Raw genomic sequence first — 17,886 nt, 5'->3', positions numbered from 1 at the left:
CTTTTCTAGATAATGAGGAGATACAAGAATTGGGCTCATAAAATCAGCTCCTGAAAATATTTACCTATCTGAAGCCCTGTTCTGCCAGTTTTTCCCAAAGCACAGAGTGCATTTCTGCTTTCCACCCTGAAATCCTTTCAGTGGATGTTGAAAGTCAGCAGCTATAGCAGCAAGAGATTTAATCCTTGTAGAGGCAGATGGCAAGTGCCAATTTGTACTTCACAAGATTCTGTGCTTTCACTGCCTAGGGCCCAGGTTCAATCCCCAGTTGGGAAACTAAGGTTGCCACATACCACGTAATATGGCAAAAAAATAAAATAAATAAAATAAAAAATAACTAATAAGAACCTACTGTATAGTACAAAGAACTCTACTCAATACTCTGTGATGATCTATATGGGAATGGGATCTAAAAAAGAATGAAAATATTATCGTACAGAGAACTCTACTCAGTACTCTGTAATGATCTATATGGGAATGGAATCTAAAAAAGAATGAAAATATGCACATGTACAACTGAATCACTTTGCTATACACCTGAAACTAACACAACAATGTAAATCAACTATACTCCAATAAACATTAATTAAAAACAAACAGGCTCCCACCTGGCCTCTGTCTCCTGGCCCTGAGGATGTCAAGCTCCTTCCAGAAAGTCTACAATGACTTCTTCTGCCCTTAGGATTTCAGTTTTAATTCTCTGATACGGTTTACAAGGCCAATCATGACCAGACACCTCCTCCACCTCCCAACTTTCATTTCTCTTCATTTCCCCTGCCCTTCATACTGGAAGGTTGTTGTTGAACCTTTCCAAGACACCGGGATTCTTGGCCCCCGGAGGAGAATTCAATCCGGGGCCAGAGACGAGGCTTGATCGCTCAGAGCTTTTGTGTAATAAAGTTTTATTAAAGTATAAAGGAGATAGAGAAAGCTTCTGACATAGGCATCAGAAGGGGGCAGAAAGAGTACCCGCTTGCTAGTGTTAATAATGAGGTTATATACTCTCCAATGAATCCAAAGAATATCTGGAGGTTGTAAAGACTTCATCAGACCTCCTCCCATAATTTACATTTTAAGACAACAGAATTAGCCAGAAGGTTTAATCCAAAGACTGTCCTTAGGCAAGATACATGATTGTAAAGACCAGGTCTACTCCCATAATTTACATTTTAAGATAACAGAAGGTTGAATCCAAAGACTGTCCTTAGGCAGGATACATTATTGTTATATAATCCTAAGAAATGTGGAGAAAGAAAAAAGTTTGTCCTTTCTTCCTCCTTGAGAATTCTAGACCCCTCTCTCCTTGGGGACCCCTAGACTCCCTATCAACCTGCCTAGGAACTGACTCTTTCAATACTCTTCCCCTTATTTGTTCTCCCTTCCATCCTTACAGAGCTCCGTTTAGTTCCTGAACATGTCATCTGTTTGTAATCTCTGAATCTTAGCCAATGCTAGTCCCCCTGCCTGGAAGAGCTCCTTTGGGTCCCCTCCCAGCCCATCACCTTGCTGACTGCACCTTTTTTCTTAAAAAAAAAAAAAAAAAATTATTTGGCTACACCTGGTCTTAGCAGCCATTGAAACATCTTGGAAGTGAAGCCTCCAACTCTCTTTGATCATGTACCCCATATGGAGAGAGCTGTCCCCTCTGATTCTGCTGCTGCTAAGTCACTTCAGTCGTGTCCGACTCTGTGTGACCCCATAGACGGCAGCCCACCAGGCTCCCCCATCCCTGGGATTCTCCAGGCAAGAACACTGGAGTGGGTTGCCATTTCCTTCTCCAATGCATGAAAATGAAAAGTGAAAGTGAAGTCGTGTCTGACCCTCAGCCACCCCATGGACTGCAGTCTTCCAGGCTCCTCCGTCCATGGGATTTTCCAGGCAAGAGTACTGGAGTGGGGTGCCATTGCCTCTGATTCTAGAGCTAAATGAATGTGGTTGCCTGGAGACCTAACCTCGGGATGCTCTGTTAAGCAACAAGAAATAACCAGGGGGTTGTTGAGCCCTGGAAGTGGAGTGTTTCTGCCTGACATGCACCATTGGCTTTGGGACCCGGCAGCAGGCAGGTGTCCAAAGCCCCAGGGAGCGTGTCAGAGACAGGGTAGAAGGCTGAAGGTGGGGGCGTAAGAAAGGAATGGAGTCTCCAGTTACAGAGGAGAGTTTGGCAATACTGTTGCCATTGTCTCCTGTAGGTAGAAAGTCAGAACTGTGCTTCAGGAACTCAGTGACCTGGTGAAGGAGACCACTGGGCTGTTTCTAAAGGGCTTCCTGGCTTCTCCTAGCTGCCTGATGAGTTTTCATCAAGATACATGCATAACCCAGTCACGCTGTCTCCATGCACCATGCACTGAGTCGTAAACACCCTGGGACTTCTCCAGGTCCCTCAAGACTCGGCCTGTCCAATGAGACTGGCTAGCGTGTTGTCGTCTGGGTTGTTCAATCCTCCTGGGGAAGCAGACCCACAGAAGGCCAACTGGCAGCACTGCCATCTTAGCAGACCAGGAGGGGACTGGCAGAGAACCAGAGATCTCAGCGCTAGACCTTCTCCTCTTCCCCATGCTCTTCGTTAGGTTGATATACAAAAGTGTTTCTAACATACACACACTAATATAAAGAATAGCCAACCCTCCTCTGCACTATAACCACAACCCTGCATTTTGTGTTTGTTTCCCTTCTTTTCCTTTACAGTTATGCTATGTATGTGTATATCTACAGTGATACATGTACTTTTGCTTGTTTCTGAACTGACAGAACTAGAATTCTACCGTGTGCAATCTCTTGCAGTTTGCTTTATTCTCTCAACGTTCTACCCATGGGTTTCACCTCTGTGGTTTTGGTTTTGATCTTTGCAACTGGTCTATATAATAAATGGCTACTCACTATGTCCATCCTGGCACAATGTGTATCTTGGGTGGCCGATAAACCCTCTATGATGATGCTGTGCAAGATGAGTTCACAGAACAGCCAGATCACTCATTTTCAAGCAGATGCAGTTGCAACATCAGGGAAACCCAGTGTCCACGTGAGGTATAAATCTTTTAGGCAAAAGTTAAACATGAACTGATCACTTGGCATAAATCTTGGCAATGTATGTTGCCTCCTCAAGTACGAGTTCATCATTGAGTTAGGCAAACCCAAATGCAAGGGGATAAAAATGAATAAAATTTAGATAGTCCACCTTTGGAGTTATTCCTGCTTTGGTATCTTTCCTGGCAAAGAATTGAGAGCAAGCCACCAGTGAGGAGTGGAAAGCATGCTTTGTCTCACCCACTCTCTCTCTAGGGAGTTTCTTCAGTTAGTACCATAAGTAATAGAAGTAAAATTTTCATATAATGTAGACGTAACAAAAATAACAGTTAATCCTCTGGGCATCAAACTAACAGGCCTAATATTTTTCTAGGTACTAGAGTATTTGTTTCCTCTGCCAGTCTCTGACATTTTAGTTCTCTGGTTCTCAATCTTGAGTCCTTTTGTAGTCACCCCCCGAACATTAAAAAATTCGGATGTCTGTATCGCATTCCGGGAGATTCTGATGCAATCGGTCTGAGGTGATGCCTTTGCGTGGAGGTTTTGAAAAGTTCCAGAGACTCAGAGCTATAGTGGAGTTGAGAATCTCTGGTTCACACCACTTCATTTCCTCCCCAGGGTCCTGCGCTGCGCCTGGTGGAAAGAGATGCTCAGAATGGATACACAACGTTCAGTTTCTCAGGAAGGAGGGAAGCGAGGCCTCAGAACCTCAAACCCTTCCGGTGCCCTGGAGCGAAGACCACTGAGGAGCCAAGTCCTGCCAAGCCAGTGGGTGAGGGCGACGCCCCTGTGCCCAGGTCTCTCCCCACCTGCCCTGACTCTAGAAAGTTCCCACCCTGGAGGGCAGGTACTCTCCGGTCAATTCTCAAAGGCCTCAGAAGATACACGGCCACCGCGAAGTTCGGTGGTGCCAGGCGGTTTTTTGTTTCCACAGGTGAGGCAGAGTCTGAAGAAACTAAAGTGGCCTCTTGGGGCTCTGGCCCAAGCCGGGTCGACTTTTGAGTCCACAGTCCTCTCTAGGTTTCAAATTGCAGCCTGGCAGCACCTCCCGAGACAGGTGGAGCGGGAGGAACCAGAGTATGCCTGCTCCGCAGGGAAGGCAGTGCGTCCCCTGCTCCCGGAGCGCGAGTCTCGGCGCAACCAGCTAGAGCTGCACGTGGCGCGGCGGGAGAGGCGGTCTGGGGCGGTGGACTACAAGTCCCGAGGGGCCTCGCGCTGGGCTGGGCGGGGCCTCGCGCTGGGCTGGGCGGGGCCTCGCGGGGCCGGGCGTGCGCAGTGGCTCTCGGGAGTGGCGGGGAGGGCCCTCCGGGCTGTCAGCTGTGGCCCCGGGCGCCCGGGCGGGGGTGGTCGCGGCCATTGGCCGAGAGGCGGCGGGGCGGGGCCGCCGTGCGCCGCAGCGGGTTCATGCCGAGCGGGTGGAGGCGGGCAGCCGACCCGGGAGGCGCGCTCCGGTCTGCAGCGTTCGGCCTGAACCATGGCAGCGGCGCCCCTGAAAGTGTGCATCGTGGGCTCGGGGAACTGGTGAGCGGCAGCGGGCGGGCGGCGCGGACTCCGCCTCCAGGAAGCCCCTCTCCCGGGCGAGCGAGGGCGCGCGTCCCCGCCGCGGCGAGGACACCCGGCACCGCGCGTGGGGAGGCGGGGCGGGCAGCGTCGCGGCCCGGCTGGGCACCGCGCGCCCGGGGAGGCCGCGCCGAGGCAGCAGCTGGGGAGGCCCAGAGCCCGCGTGCTCCTGGAGGCGGCGCGGAGAGAGGGGACGGCGTGCCCGCGGGCACCTGTCTTCGCTCGCGGCACCAGTCAGCGGACGCACGGGGGCCACCTGCTTGCCACGCCCGGGGGGTTTACGCAACATCCTCAGGACGTTCTCCTTTCTCCTGGGCAGATCGCCTGGGTAGAGGAGTTGTAGGAGGCTCGAGCGTTCTTCCTGGGGTTTCCGTGTCAAGGAAACCGAGGCAGAGGGGGATGAAGGGTGCCTGCCATGCAGGTCGAGGGCGGGGCCGGCTCTGCCCTTCCAAGTGCAGGTCCGGCTCCAGGCTTCTGCTAAGTCTGGTATCTTAGTAACATATCGGGAAGAAAATCCAAGTTCCCTACAGCCTGGGCTCCTCCAGTAGCCCAAGGGCTTTGGGAATTCTTACCTGGGGGGACGGGGCGGAGGGGTGAGTGAGTGCGAAGCTTTGCGTCTCCGCTGTGCTAGGAGTTCTCATAAGCACTTTAAACGTTGGCCCTTTTAGTTCCCTTTCTCAAACTTAATACATTTGGGGGCGAGGAGGCAGAATATGGTATAGCATCTGGTATTTTCAGTCTTTTTCCATGGCTGCCCGCTATTTTTCCCACATTCGAGGGACTGGTATAAGAATAGTTAAAAGAGTGGTGTCCTTTAAGTCCTGTGGCCGCACACTCATCACAGTTCATGCTTGTAGCAGTCTTACAGAAATTGGTACTAGTTACTCGGTCTTCCTCTTTAAGACTTGGCCCAGAAAGTACTTTTTGGAGGAAACCTTTTCTGATTCGCCACTTTTCCATCCCAGCGAGGCCAGGAGCCCTGTGCCCTGTTGCAAACATCTGTCACAGGTGATGACTTATTTGATTATCTGTTTCCACTCCTCCCCTTCCAGCTCTTGAGAACAGCAAGAGCTAGGCAAGAACAGCAAGAGTTAGGTAAATACTAAATGAATAAACACAAACTAAGTTAAAAAAAAAAAATCTTTTGGCCATAATGAGCTGCATGTGGAATCTTAGTTCCACAGTTAGGGATCCAACCCTCCCCTCCCCCTGCCGCTGCGACCTGCCCCCCAACCCCTGCCGTCTATTGGCAACATGGAGACTTGACCACTGGACCACTGGGGAAGTCACCCCAAACTCATTTTTTAATGAAGAAATGTAATTATATATGATTTGGCAAAAATTCACAGTGTTTGAAAAGTACCCCAGAACCCACCAAAAAAAAAAAAAATTATCTTCCAAGTTTCAAGACAACCCACAGTTGTCTCCTAAGGTACCTCCTGGAGGAAAACCAGTGTTATCAGTTTATTCTGTTCTTTCCGGAAGAATTCCATCAGATGCAAGAGAATGTTTACAAGTAGTATTTTATCACACATCCCTGCAAATACTAGGATATTTTGCACTTTTCTGTAAACTGTTTTCAACCACAGCAAAATGTTCTGTCCTACATTTAATTGAGTTGGTAACTATCCACTGCACAGCTTCATCTGGACTTGCTGCTGGAGTTTACCAGTTCTTATCCCCAGGCACTTGAGTGAAATGTCGGCTGCCTCATGGACTGTGAGCCTGGAAACACGCCCATTCATCGCGTGTTCTTTAACACTAGTTTCCTCTTCCGAAAGAGGCCCCAGAACCACAGATAACAGCACCTTTTCCTTCTTTTGCAAGGTGCAAGAGAAATAGACTGGCTGGGCCACGCGGCATTCGGGCCTGGAGCTAGAGTCGTGAAATGACCCTCCTGCCCCCATCTCTGACTTGGGCTGCCTTCCCGCAGCTTCACTCTGATGTACTTGACTGTTTTTCTTGGCTTGCTCCGGATCAAGGAAACGGAGTGGAACTTGGCTAGTGACACTGGAGCAGAGCAATTGAGAAATGCGCCGATGGTTTGGCCTGGCTGCCGGGCTCCATTAATGAAGGGATCAGATGGGAACAGTCATAGGCTTCCCAGACTCTGTCCCGGGTACAGAGCCACGCCACTCCTAGAGAGAGGTTCCATCACCTCAGCAGAGAGATTCAGGAACTTAGGAACAGAAAATGACACAGAGAGGCTCCCCAGGGGCACACTGAGTGTTCAGCTCTGGTCATAGACATTTGCCTGTCTGCTCCATGCAGATATAGTAGCCTTTCCAGGGGTAGGAATGCAATGGACACCGTCTCCACCTTCAGGTCACAGATAGATAAGGACTTGGAAGATTACGTTCAAAAGAAATACAAAGTGGAATGAAATATCTGCCACAGATTAGACGTTTTAGGTTTATTTTCCTCCTGTGGGTTGTGGGTTCTTATTTCCCCGACCAGGGATGAAACCCATGCCCCTGCAGTAGAAGCATGGAATCTTAACCCCTGGACTTCCTGGGAAGTCCCAAGATTAGATGTTTTAAATAGTGTTTTTAATGTTATTGTTCAGTTGCTAATTGTTCAGTTGCTAAGTCGTGTCTGACTCTGCAACCCCATGGACTGCAGCACGCCAGGCTTCCCTGTCCTTCACTCCGTCTCAAAATTTGTTCAAATCATATCCATTGAGTCAGTGATGCCATCCAACCATCTCATCCTCTGTCATCCCCTTCTGCCTTCAGTCTTTCCCAGCATCACAGTCTTTTCCAAAGAGTTGGTTCTTCATATCAGGTAGCCAAAGGATTGGAGCTTCAGCTTCAGTATCAGCCCTTCCAATGAATATTCAGGGTTGATTCCCTTTAGGACTGACTGGTTTGATCTCCTTGCTGTCCAAGGGACTCTCAAGAGTCTTCTTCAGCACCACAATTTGAAAACATCAGTTCATTGGTGCTCAGCTTTCTTTTTGGTCCAACTCTCAAATCCATACATGACTATTGGGAAAACCATGGCTTTCACGATACAGACCTTTGACAGCAAAGTGGAATCCAGTGTTTTTAGTAGTGTTTGTTAAAGCATGGTCCAAAGACCACTTGCACCAGAATTGTGTGTGTGTGTGTGTTGGTTGCTCAGTCACGTCTTACTCTTTGTGACCTCATGGACTATAGCCCTCCAGGCTCCTCTATCCATAGAATTCTCCAAGCAAGAATACTGGAGTGGGTTACCATTTCCTTCTCCAGGGGGTCTTCCCAACCCAGGGATTGAAGCCCGATCTCCTGCATTGCAGGCAGATTCTTTACCATTTAAACCAGAATTAGTACCAAGGAATCTGAACTTGCTGAAACACATTCCCTGAGGGCAGGGCAGATTTTTTTCCCTTCAGGGACTTTGAAAGAAAGTGAAGTCGCTCAATCTGTGTCTGACTCTTTGCGACCCCATGGACTGTAGCCTACCAGGCTCCTCCGACCAGGCTCCTGACCCAGGGATCGAACCCAGGTCTCCCACATTGTAGGCAGACGCTTTACCGTCTGAGCCACCAGGGAAGACTTTAGCCTTCTGCTAACTTTTTTTTTTTTTGCCTTGCTACAAGGCATGTGGGATCTTAGTTCCTGTTCCCAGTCCAGGGATCAAACCCATACCCCCTGCATTAGAAGCACAGAGTCTTAAACACTGAGCCACAATTTTTTCCACAAACACTGAACCTAATCTTCCGCTAATTTTAAAACAGATTACCAAAAGACAGACTCTTCCAGATTCTCAGGAATAGGAAGTTGCCTAAGCAGTGTTTACACTTGGGAACTTGAAGTTGCTCAGAATGCTTAGGTAAATGAAGGTGTTACATCTGTAGCTATAAGGTGGCTCACATTAAGTTCGTCCGGCAATGTAAGTGATCATCTATAACTATGCAGATACTTGAAGAATGACAGACCCCGTCCGGCCCTCCTGCACTTACAGCTGGTGAGAGTGGAGGCTGGGGCACCTCACTGAGCCCTACTGGGCTGCCCACTGCGGGGTTGCAGGGAGGTGCTTCCTAACTGGCACCATGTTTCATGGGCCTGGTCCCGATGACTCATAAAAGCAAGTGAAAGGAAAAAACAAAAGCCTCCTAAGTTCCTGCAAAGATGAAACAAAGTTCCTTCAGCAAAAAGATCTCCAGGAGATCTCTCCTTGGGACGGCCACCCAGATACAGGGCTAAGATGCAGTTTGAGAACTAAAACCTCAGGGTTGTGTTAGTGAGAGCTCGGCCTCTCTGTGCACTGATGCGGAACCAAACCCTGCAGACCAGAGCTGTGGGTGAAGCAGAAAAGGACAGCTTTATTACCTGGCCAGGCAAAGGGGGACACACCAGGCTTCTGCCTGGAAAAGCTGTGTGTCTCTTCCAGAGAACTTGATGAGGGTTTTTATAACAGTGGGTCAAAGATGGGGTTGCTGACAAGATCAGGGAGTATGCTGGATCTCAGGTGGTTGGTCTTCTAACCTTGATGAGCTGCTCTAGTCCCTTTAATCTTGCCTTAGGTGGTTTCTTGGTTGATTAGCCAACTGTTCAAATCCCACCCTTTGGAACTCAGGAAAGGTATAATGGTTGGGGTCTTGCCTACCAGAAACGGTACACAGAAAGGCCTTTGTGCCTGGGAGCCCCACAGGGCCCCACTCGGTTTCAGTTGTATTTGCAGCCCCACCTCTGTGCCTGGGAGCTAAGTCCAGAAACGCCCCAGACCTCCTTGGGAGGCCGAGTGAGGCAGGAGGCAGCACCCTGATCTCCTGGTTTCTTACCCTGGCAGTCTAGGTCCTTGAACAAACTGCTTCTGTCCAAGGGTCAGGTTCTGACATTGGTACCTGCTGTTTAGGATCATGGTTAGGATGAAATGAGGTGATCCAGGAGAGACCTAGGTTCAATCCCTGGGTTGGGAAGATCCCCTGGAGAAGGGAAAGGCTCCCCACTCCAGTATTCTGGGTTGGAGAATTCCACTGACTTATTGTCCATGGGGTCGCAAAGAGTCGGACAGGACTGAGCGACTTTCACTTTTTCAGGAGAGTGCAGAGAGACTAGCACTCAGTAAATGTCAGCTAATGAAAAAATGTTACTTTCGTTAGTTGGGTCTCTTTGACCAGCACCGTTATTAAGTCACACAATGGACCTTTTCAAGGTCAGTGTTTAATAAGGTGGAGTGGGAACGCAGATCCTTCTAACTCCAATATCCATGTCTATAAATTCTTATCATTTTCAGTGAGAAGCTTACTTCTACCTGAGAGCCAGTGCTAATCACAAAATGCCAAGGAACAGAGGCAGAGGAGGGGAAAAGATCAGAGAGCAGGAGGTGTTCCTAGAAGTTATCTTTTGCTCTTGTTTACACTGTCACCTCACAGCTTGACTGACTCCTGGGACTGAAGGTCAGGGAGACCTTTGGCCTACTTTGCACTGATGGCCGAAGCTGGACATGTGGGTGACTCTTTGTCCTGCTGGAAGCGTCTGAATATAGCCTGGATGGCTCCTCATCCCCTGTCATCCTTTTTCGTCTGTGCTACTCAGTGTCACTGATGATTCTTGCTGTATCCTGACATGGAGAGCTTGAACCGATTTGAGCATTGGTGTGTGAGCTCCTCTGAGGCCAAAAATGGCCTTTTCCCTGTCTGACACGCCTCTGCTCTGGAAGTGGGGGTGGGTGGCAATGGGTAGGGGTGACCTGGGAGGAGACCCATTTCCCCGAGCGGCCAGGCTGAAAACACCTTCCAGGCTGATACACCTGTTTCTGTTTCTGTGCAGTAAAAACATCACAGCTGTTCTTGGGGTGAGTCCGGTTTTCCTATCTGAGCCCTCTTTCATCATTCTTCATTTCCTCCTCGTCTTTAAAGGGGATAATCACTATAGCAGTTACCACTTATGGGCATTTTCTGTGTCTGGGATATGTGCTATTGCAGGTATATCTCGGAGAAGGCAATGGCAGCCCACTCCAGTACTCTTGCCTGGAAAATCCCATGGACGGAGGAGCCTGGTAGGCTTCAGTTCATGGGGTCGCTAAGAGTCAGACATGACTGAGCGACTTCACTTTCACTTTTCACTTTCATGCATTGGAGAAGGAAATGGCAACCCACTCCAGTATTTTTGCCTGGAGAATCCCAGGGACAGAGGAGCCTGGTGGGCTGCTGTCTATGGGGTCAAACAGAGTCAGACACAACTGAAGCGACTTAGCAGCAGCAGCAGCAGGTATATCTAATAATAAGCCTATGTGGTACTATTATTATCCCTATTTTAGATGATGAGATTGAGATTGGAAAACTTTTCAAGGTCAGTGGTTAATACAATAGAATTGAAACGCAGATCCCTCTAACTTCAGTGTGCGTGTTTCTAGAAATTCTTATCATTTTTATTTAATTTTTTGGCCATGACCGAGCAGAATGTGGGATCTTTGTTCCCAGACTAGGGATCGAACCCACGTGCCCTGCCGTGGAAATGTGGAGTCTTAACCCCTGGACTGCCAGAGAAGTTCCTAATTCTTAACCGTTTTTACTGAGAAGCATACTTTTATCTGAACAAATCCCATCTGCACAAAAATTGAATATCGTACCCTCCCTAAAGAAGTCTAGTATAAACAATATTCCATTTAAGAAAAATCAAATTGAAGTGAGGTCTTAAAAATCGTCCTGAAGGGACTTCCTTGGTGGCAAAAGTCTTGGAAAAAAAGATCCTGTTCAGCTTCCCTCCACAGCAGGCATCCCTCCTCCTGCAGTTATGACACGATCATAGTTTACTGTTCATAAGGTATGTGCGTGCTCAGTCACTTCAGTCATGTCTGACGCTGCAACGCCAGGCTCCTCTGTCCATGGGATTCTCCAGGCAAGAATACTGGAGTGGCTTGCCATGCCCTCCTCTAGGGGATCTTCCCCACCCAGGGATCCAGCCCACATCTCCTGCATCTCCTGCCTCACAGGTGGATTCTTTACCACTGAGCCACCAAGGAAGCCCCGTTAATAAGGTACCTGATCTTAAAATTAATCTAGAAAATTAGTCATTAGAAAAGTCTTGTATTTGAGAGGGAAATCCATCACCGCCAACTTCCACCCATTCGTCTCAGAGCAGTGGCCAGGTGAGCCCACTCTTTTTGAAGACATGTCCCATTGTTTAGAGAGTCATGTATCTACCAGCTGTTCTCTGTATAGTGTCTCCAGGTTTCTCAGTGGTTACTGGTGGGAAGCTGTGTCAGGCACCTCACCTCCAGATCTTTCTTCTTCCCCTCATCCCTGACTCCCAGGGCTTGATGACATCAGGAACTAAGCCTGACGTTCCTCCAGCTCCTCTGGGGTTCTCCTAGTGGCACTTTGCCATCCTTCTGCACTTTGGGGCTCAGCACCTTCCACAGTTGGGTGCCAGGACTTCATCAGTTATCTGCTGCTGCCCAACTATCTCCCCCTGAGACTTCCTGACTTCAAACAGCCATCACTGATTGGCTTCTGATTCTGGGGCTCGGCAGTTTGGGCTAAGCTGGGTGGGTCTGTGCTGGTCTCTCCTGGGCTCACTGGTAAGGCAGCAGTTGGGTGGGGCGTGGGCTGGGGCTTTCGGTCCTCCACACCCCCTTTTCACAGCGGGTGGGCTTTGGCCAGGCTGATGGAGCTGACAAGCCACATGTTTCTCTGTCTGCAGCAGGCAAGCTTGGGCTCCTCTGTATGGTGACTGGATTCCAACTTCCAGAAAGAGTTCATATGAATTCCTCACATACGTGGAATTATACAATGATTTTTTTTTATAACTGGCTTATTTCATTTAGTATAATGTCCTCATGTTTCCCTTGTAGCATGTACCAAAATTTCCTTCCTTTTTAAGGCTGTATGATTGAATATATACACCACCTTCTCTTTGTCCATCAGTGGACACTTGGGTTGCCTCTATCTTTTGGCTCTCGTATATAATTCTGCTATGAACATTGGTGTACAGATACCTCTTCAAGATTCTGCTTTCAAGTCTTTTGGGTGTCTGCCCAGAAGGGGAATTGCTGGATCAGCTGGTAATTCTATTTTTAGTTTTTTGAGGAACCTCTGTATTGTTTTTCATGGCAGTTTTACCATTTTACATTCCCACCAGCAGAGCACAAGGGTTCCATAGTCTGCACATTCTCACTAACACTTGTTTTTTCATTTTGTTTTAATATAGTAGCCACCCTGACAGGTGTGAGGTAGTATGTATTTTGTTAATTGCATATGATTATATGTTAGGTATACTTTTGCATCCTGTTTTCTGTTAAATGTAGCATTCTATCTTAGGCTTTTCCCCTGCAGTTTAGATTTTGATAGACAGGCTTTTTTTTCGTCTGCTTCTCCCTCTCCTTTTTCTGTGTGAAGTTGTTCACACCTCTGTGGTTGCTAGCTTTGATTTTAAACTTAGGAAGCTTCCCTATCCAGAGATCAAATAAGCATTCACCAAATTGAATCTATTTTTAAAATACTTTATTTTTCACATTTGCATCTAAATACTCTGGCATTTGATTGTACTCTAAAAGCCCTTAGCTGCAAAGAATTACGCACAATGTTAACAGTGGTTCTCTCTGGTAGTGAGTTATTTATAATTGTTTTTTTTCATCTTTCATGAATAGCTTTTAGGAATAAGAAAGTAGATGTTATTTAAACCAAAATTGTGGAAAAGGAAATGGCAACCCACTCCAGTATTCTTGCCTGGAGAATCCCATGGAAAGAGGAGCCTGGTGGATACATAGGCTGGATTAGCTCTGGGCATAGGATGGGAAGAGTCTAGCTGAACCCTTATTTGTTCTCCCTGGAGAGTTTCCTCCTTGGTTAAAGAGGGATGGTCTTGTGGGGTCCTTTCTGGACCAGAAAGCTTCTGCACTGTGCCGTTCTGGGAATTGTCAGCCTGCCTGGATAGATATCTTGTCCCTTGGCTGATTAAAATATCACTTCTTTTGGAGAGGAAGAGAGGAGCCAGCACCAAGGGGTTGGGGGTGTTGCCTAGTGGAGGTTAGGACCTCCAGCAGGTGAGTGTCTGTCCATCTGGGACCCAGGGAGAGAGAGCAGAGTGGTGAAGACATGTGAAGTGAAAGTTGCTCAGTCGTGGCCACTCTTTGTGACCCCATGGGGTATATAGTCCATGGAATTCTCCAGGCCAGGATACTGGAGTGGGTAGCCTTCTCCAGGGGATCTTTTCCAACCCAGGGATTGAACCCAGGTCTCCTGTATTGCAGACGGATTCTTTACCAGCTGAGCCACCAGGGAAGCCCAAGAATACTGGCGTGGGTGGCCTTTCCCTTCTCTAGGGGATCTTCTCAACCCAGGAATTGAACCCAGGTCTCCCTCATTGCAGGCGGATTCTTTACCAGCTGAGCCACCAGGGAAGCCCAAGAATACTGGCGTGGGTGGCCTTTCCCTTCTCCAGGGGATCTTCCCAACCCAGGAATCGAACTCACGTCTCCCTCATTGCAGGCAGATTCTTTACCAGCTGAGCCACTAGGGAAGCCCGGTGAAGACATGGCTAGGTTGCAGATCTCTCCTCCTCCGCTGACCACCTGCCTGTTTGATCCTTGGGGTTCAGTGTCTTCACTGAAAAACGGGGATCATGATAGTCCCTGCCTCAGAGGGTTGCTGAGGCTTGAAACAGATAACGTGGGTGAGGTATTGAAAACAGTGCTCTGGCGGTAATCAGATTGCAGCATATAAATGTATCAGACCAACATGGTGTATGCCTTGAGTTTATGCAATGTTATTTGTCAACTATGTGTCAATCAAAAAACAAGGCAAACAGCAGCGCCTGACACCTGGTAGTCAGCACATCCCTACCTGCCTCTCTCTCCTCTTCCCCTTTCCTCAGCTCCTTTCTCAACCTCCCCTGCCCTCCCCTACTGTACCACCTCCTTCCCCCCCATTAACCTCCCCCCACCCTGAAACAGGTCTGCTGCTGCTGCTAAGTCGCTTCCGTTGTGTCCGACTCTGCGACCCCATAGATGGCAGCCCACCAGGCTCCCCTGTCCCTGGGATTCTCCAGGCAAGAACACTGAAGTGGGTTGCCGTTTCCTTCTCCAATGCATGAAAATGAAAAGGGAAAGTGAAGTCGCTCAGTCGTGTCCAACTCTTAGCGACCCCATGGACTGCAGCCTACCAGGCTCCTCCGTCCATGGGATTTTCCAGGCAAGAGTGCTGGCGTGGGTTGCCATTGCCTTCTCTGCAATTCTACTCTACTCCTCAGCAAACTGGAATCAGTAGAAAGTGTGGGCTTTGGAAACCGTTCTGGTTTAGAACTGCTGGCTCCAGATGGACAGCACAACCGGGTAACTTACTCTCTCTGAGCTTCGACTTCCTTATCTGTAAAATGGGGATAATGTGGCTGCGATGAGCTCTGTGTCACATACTCAATGTGCACCCAGCTGGCACTGGAGCATCTTTTCCTACCTGTGTCCCTTTATTGTTGCCTTTTTTTTTTTTTTTTTGGAAATTTTTAAAGTCTTTATTGAATTTGTTACAGTATTGCTTCTGCTGCTTATGTTCTGTGTTTTGGGCCATCAGACATGTGCGATCTTAGCTCCCCGACCGGGGGTCAAACCCCTATCATCCCCAGCATTGGAAGGCAAAGCCTTAACCACTGGACCACCAGGGAAGTACCCCCACCCAAGCCCCTTTTCAGTTTCGTAAGCATAACATTGCTGAGATTGGAAATTAGTCTGTATCTTGAAACCCAAGACTTAAGATGATTCATGATTCCGCTGCCGCTACCTGGTCCAGGGACCCAAGGTCAGAGTGACTGAGCCTCCTGGGTCATGTCTTAATCTGCCACGTGGAGGTTGAGATGGAATTTAAACCTCCTTTAAACTGCCCAGTCACTTTTGCCCTGCTTATTCACTTGCACTCTCTTTAAAAGTTGACTGAAAAGTAAAATTTTGTAACAGCACTCCAAATGCTGCAAGTAGAAGATAGCAGCCCCATGTAGGATGGAAACAAAACGATCATCTAGGCAGCCTCCTCCTTTGTGGAGGGAAATTCGCAGACGCTGGGGAGGTGGAAAACGCGGTGGCCCTCACATGAAACAGCTGCAGCTCCTCGGGCGCGCCAGGAGAGCGGAGAAGGACACTCGTGCATCAGTGCCGCCCGGCACTCTGTGTGTGTGGGCGGCACTCGGCTGATGGGAGTACCGCCGGCCCCATTCCTCACGCTGCGAAGCACCGCACTCCATCACAGACCTGGCGCTCAGCAGGCAGGCGAGTGGGTGTGTGGAGTGATGGCTGCTTGTGACCTGACTGGGCTTGGGCAGTGACAGAACAAACCTGAAACACACAGACTCCACCACCGTGGCTGTGGGACCCCAACTCCCACTGCGGCCACGCCACGCACCGCCCGCCTCCGTGGACTGGGCTGTAGGCAGTATTTTTCTATTTTAATTTTAAGCTCAGTTCTAATGGATCCGTGCATGTTTTTGGACTAGTCCTCTGTAGGCCAGACACATTTTTAGGACAAGGTTGTCCCTTATACGTGGGTCCCAGTTCCTTTCAAAACACAGGTTCCTGCAAAACACTCCCTTTGCTATTTGATCCCGTTCCTTACACAAATGTGACAAACACATTTTCTCTTTTTAATTTATAAAAAATTTTAAATTAGTTTTTATTACAGTTTAGGGCTTCCCATGTGGCGCTAGTGGTAAAGAACCACCTGCCAACGCAACTCACGTTTGATCCCTGGGTCAGGAAGATCTCCTGGAGGAGGGCTTGGCCACCCACTCCAGTATTCTTGCCTGGAGAATCCCGTGGACAGAGGAGCCTGGTGAGCTACAGTCCATAGGGTTGCAAGCAGTCAGACACAACTGAAGCAACTTAGCATGTACGTATAGTTGCTTTACGACCTTGTGTTAGTTTCTGCTTTACGTCATCATGAATCAGCTACACACAGATATCCTCTCTTTTTTTGGATTTTCTTCCTTTTCAAGTCACCACAGAACACTGAGTAGACTTCCCTGTGCTAACAGTAGGTACTCATTAGTTATCTATTTTATATATAGTAATGTATGTACGTCAATCCCAATTTCCCCATTCATCTCCCCACTCCCAAACATATTTAGTACCGTTTCAGAGCCACAGAAGAGTTTTTGGGTATGGATTATACTTTAAAAGCCCCAGCTTTATTCAGGTATACTTGAGACTCAGAAAACTGGGTGAGACATAAATATTTGATGGGTTTGGAGATACACATATACCTGTGACATGGTCACTACAATCAAGATGATAAACATCCATCACCTCCAAGAGTTTCCTCCAGACCCCTACCCCCCGTTTTGGTGGTAAATATATATTCTTGTCATACAGAATTTATCGCCTTTATTATGCTGAGGTGAATTATATACTTTTGAGGTTTTATAAACAACACAGAAATGGTGGACAGCAAAGAAAATACTTGGTTCAAATGGAGATTATACTGAAAGAGATAAAGCGTTTTCATTTCTAATGTCTGCTTACCCCTCCCCCCAACCACCTAAAAAAAGCTTGTTATTAGATAGAACAAGACTAGGCCTTATGTATTACTGTTTTTGTTCATCTCCCTAGATTCTTCAGTGAATTGAATTTCTTATTTCTTCCCCACTTGCATCTCCCACCCCGTCCAGGAGTGACAGAGCCAACAGCTTGGCCCAGAATCACCTGGAGTTACCTCTAGCTGCGTATCTGATGCATCCCTTTGCTCCTGCTGCAAAATAGCCCACTCTCCCCCAACGCAGTGCTGAAAATAACATGCACGTGTTGTTGCTTATGCATCTCTGGATCAGCTGATTCTTGGCTTGGCCCCACTCCTCACGTGCCTGCGGCTGGCTCAGTGTTGGCTGGAAGCTCTGCTTTGCCTGTTCTTCCCGTCCCTAGGGTGTGAAGCCCCTTTACTTCTCTGCAGACGTAGGGACTGTTCCCATGTCTTTTCCCTGGACCACCCTCCCCGCGGCCCCCACCCACACCGCCAGGTCTGTCCATCATTTCTCTCAGCTGAATGCTGGGTGTGCGAGACTTCGTGGATGAACTGGGTTGCATCTGAGTCCTTTGTGTTGAAAGTCCTTCGCAATTGACCCTTCTAATCATGTGTCCCTCATTCCCCTTCACCTCTTATCATACACAGGACTATGAATTCCTTTTACTTTGTTCTCTCTTAAGTGGGTGTGATCTCGGGTGGCCTCCACCTGCAAGGGCTTGGGGCAGGGCCTGGGTTCCCAGCTGGAGACTTGAGTCCAGATCGAGGTCAACCAGATCCTAGCCACTAGACCAGTGGTCAGTGACAGGAGCCCTGGCCCTTCAGCTCTGCAGAAAAGAACTTCCACAAAGACAGGAAGTAGTGAAGCAAGTATT

At 48.4% G+C, this 17,886-nt stretch overlaps 1 protein-coding gene across 1 annotated transcript in view; it reads left to right on the top strand.

The window, feature by feature from the left end:
* Positions 1 to 4,314: 4,314 nt before the first annotated feature.
* GPD1L (glycerol-3-phosphate dehydrogenase 1 like) overlaps positions 4,315 to 17,886 on the top strand; it is a 63,926-nt gene continuing 50,354 nt past the window's right edge. The window contains exon 1 of the mRNA XM_027522740.1: positions 4,315 to 4,545. Within this exon, the coding sequence (XP_027378541.1) occupies positions 4,499 to 4,545 (47 nt within the window). The 5' untranslated portion in view covers positions 4,315 to 4,498. The remainder of the gene's footprint in view (positions 4,546 to 17,886) is intronic.

The sequence above is a fragment of the Bos indicus x Bos taurus genome, chromosome 22 (assembly GCF_003369695.1).
Source record: "Bos indicus x Bos taurus breed Angus x Brahman F1 hybrid chromosome 22, Bos_hybrid_MaternalHap_v2.0, whole genome shotgun sequence".
Lineage (NCBI taxonomy): Eukaryota > Metazoa > Chordata > Mammalia > Artiodactyla > Bovidae > Bos > Bos indicus x Bos taurus.
Note: the sequence above shows the minus strand (reverse complement) of the source record. Positions and strands in the feature narration are given on the sequence as shown.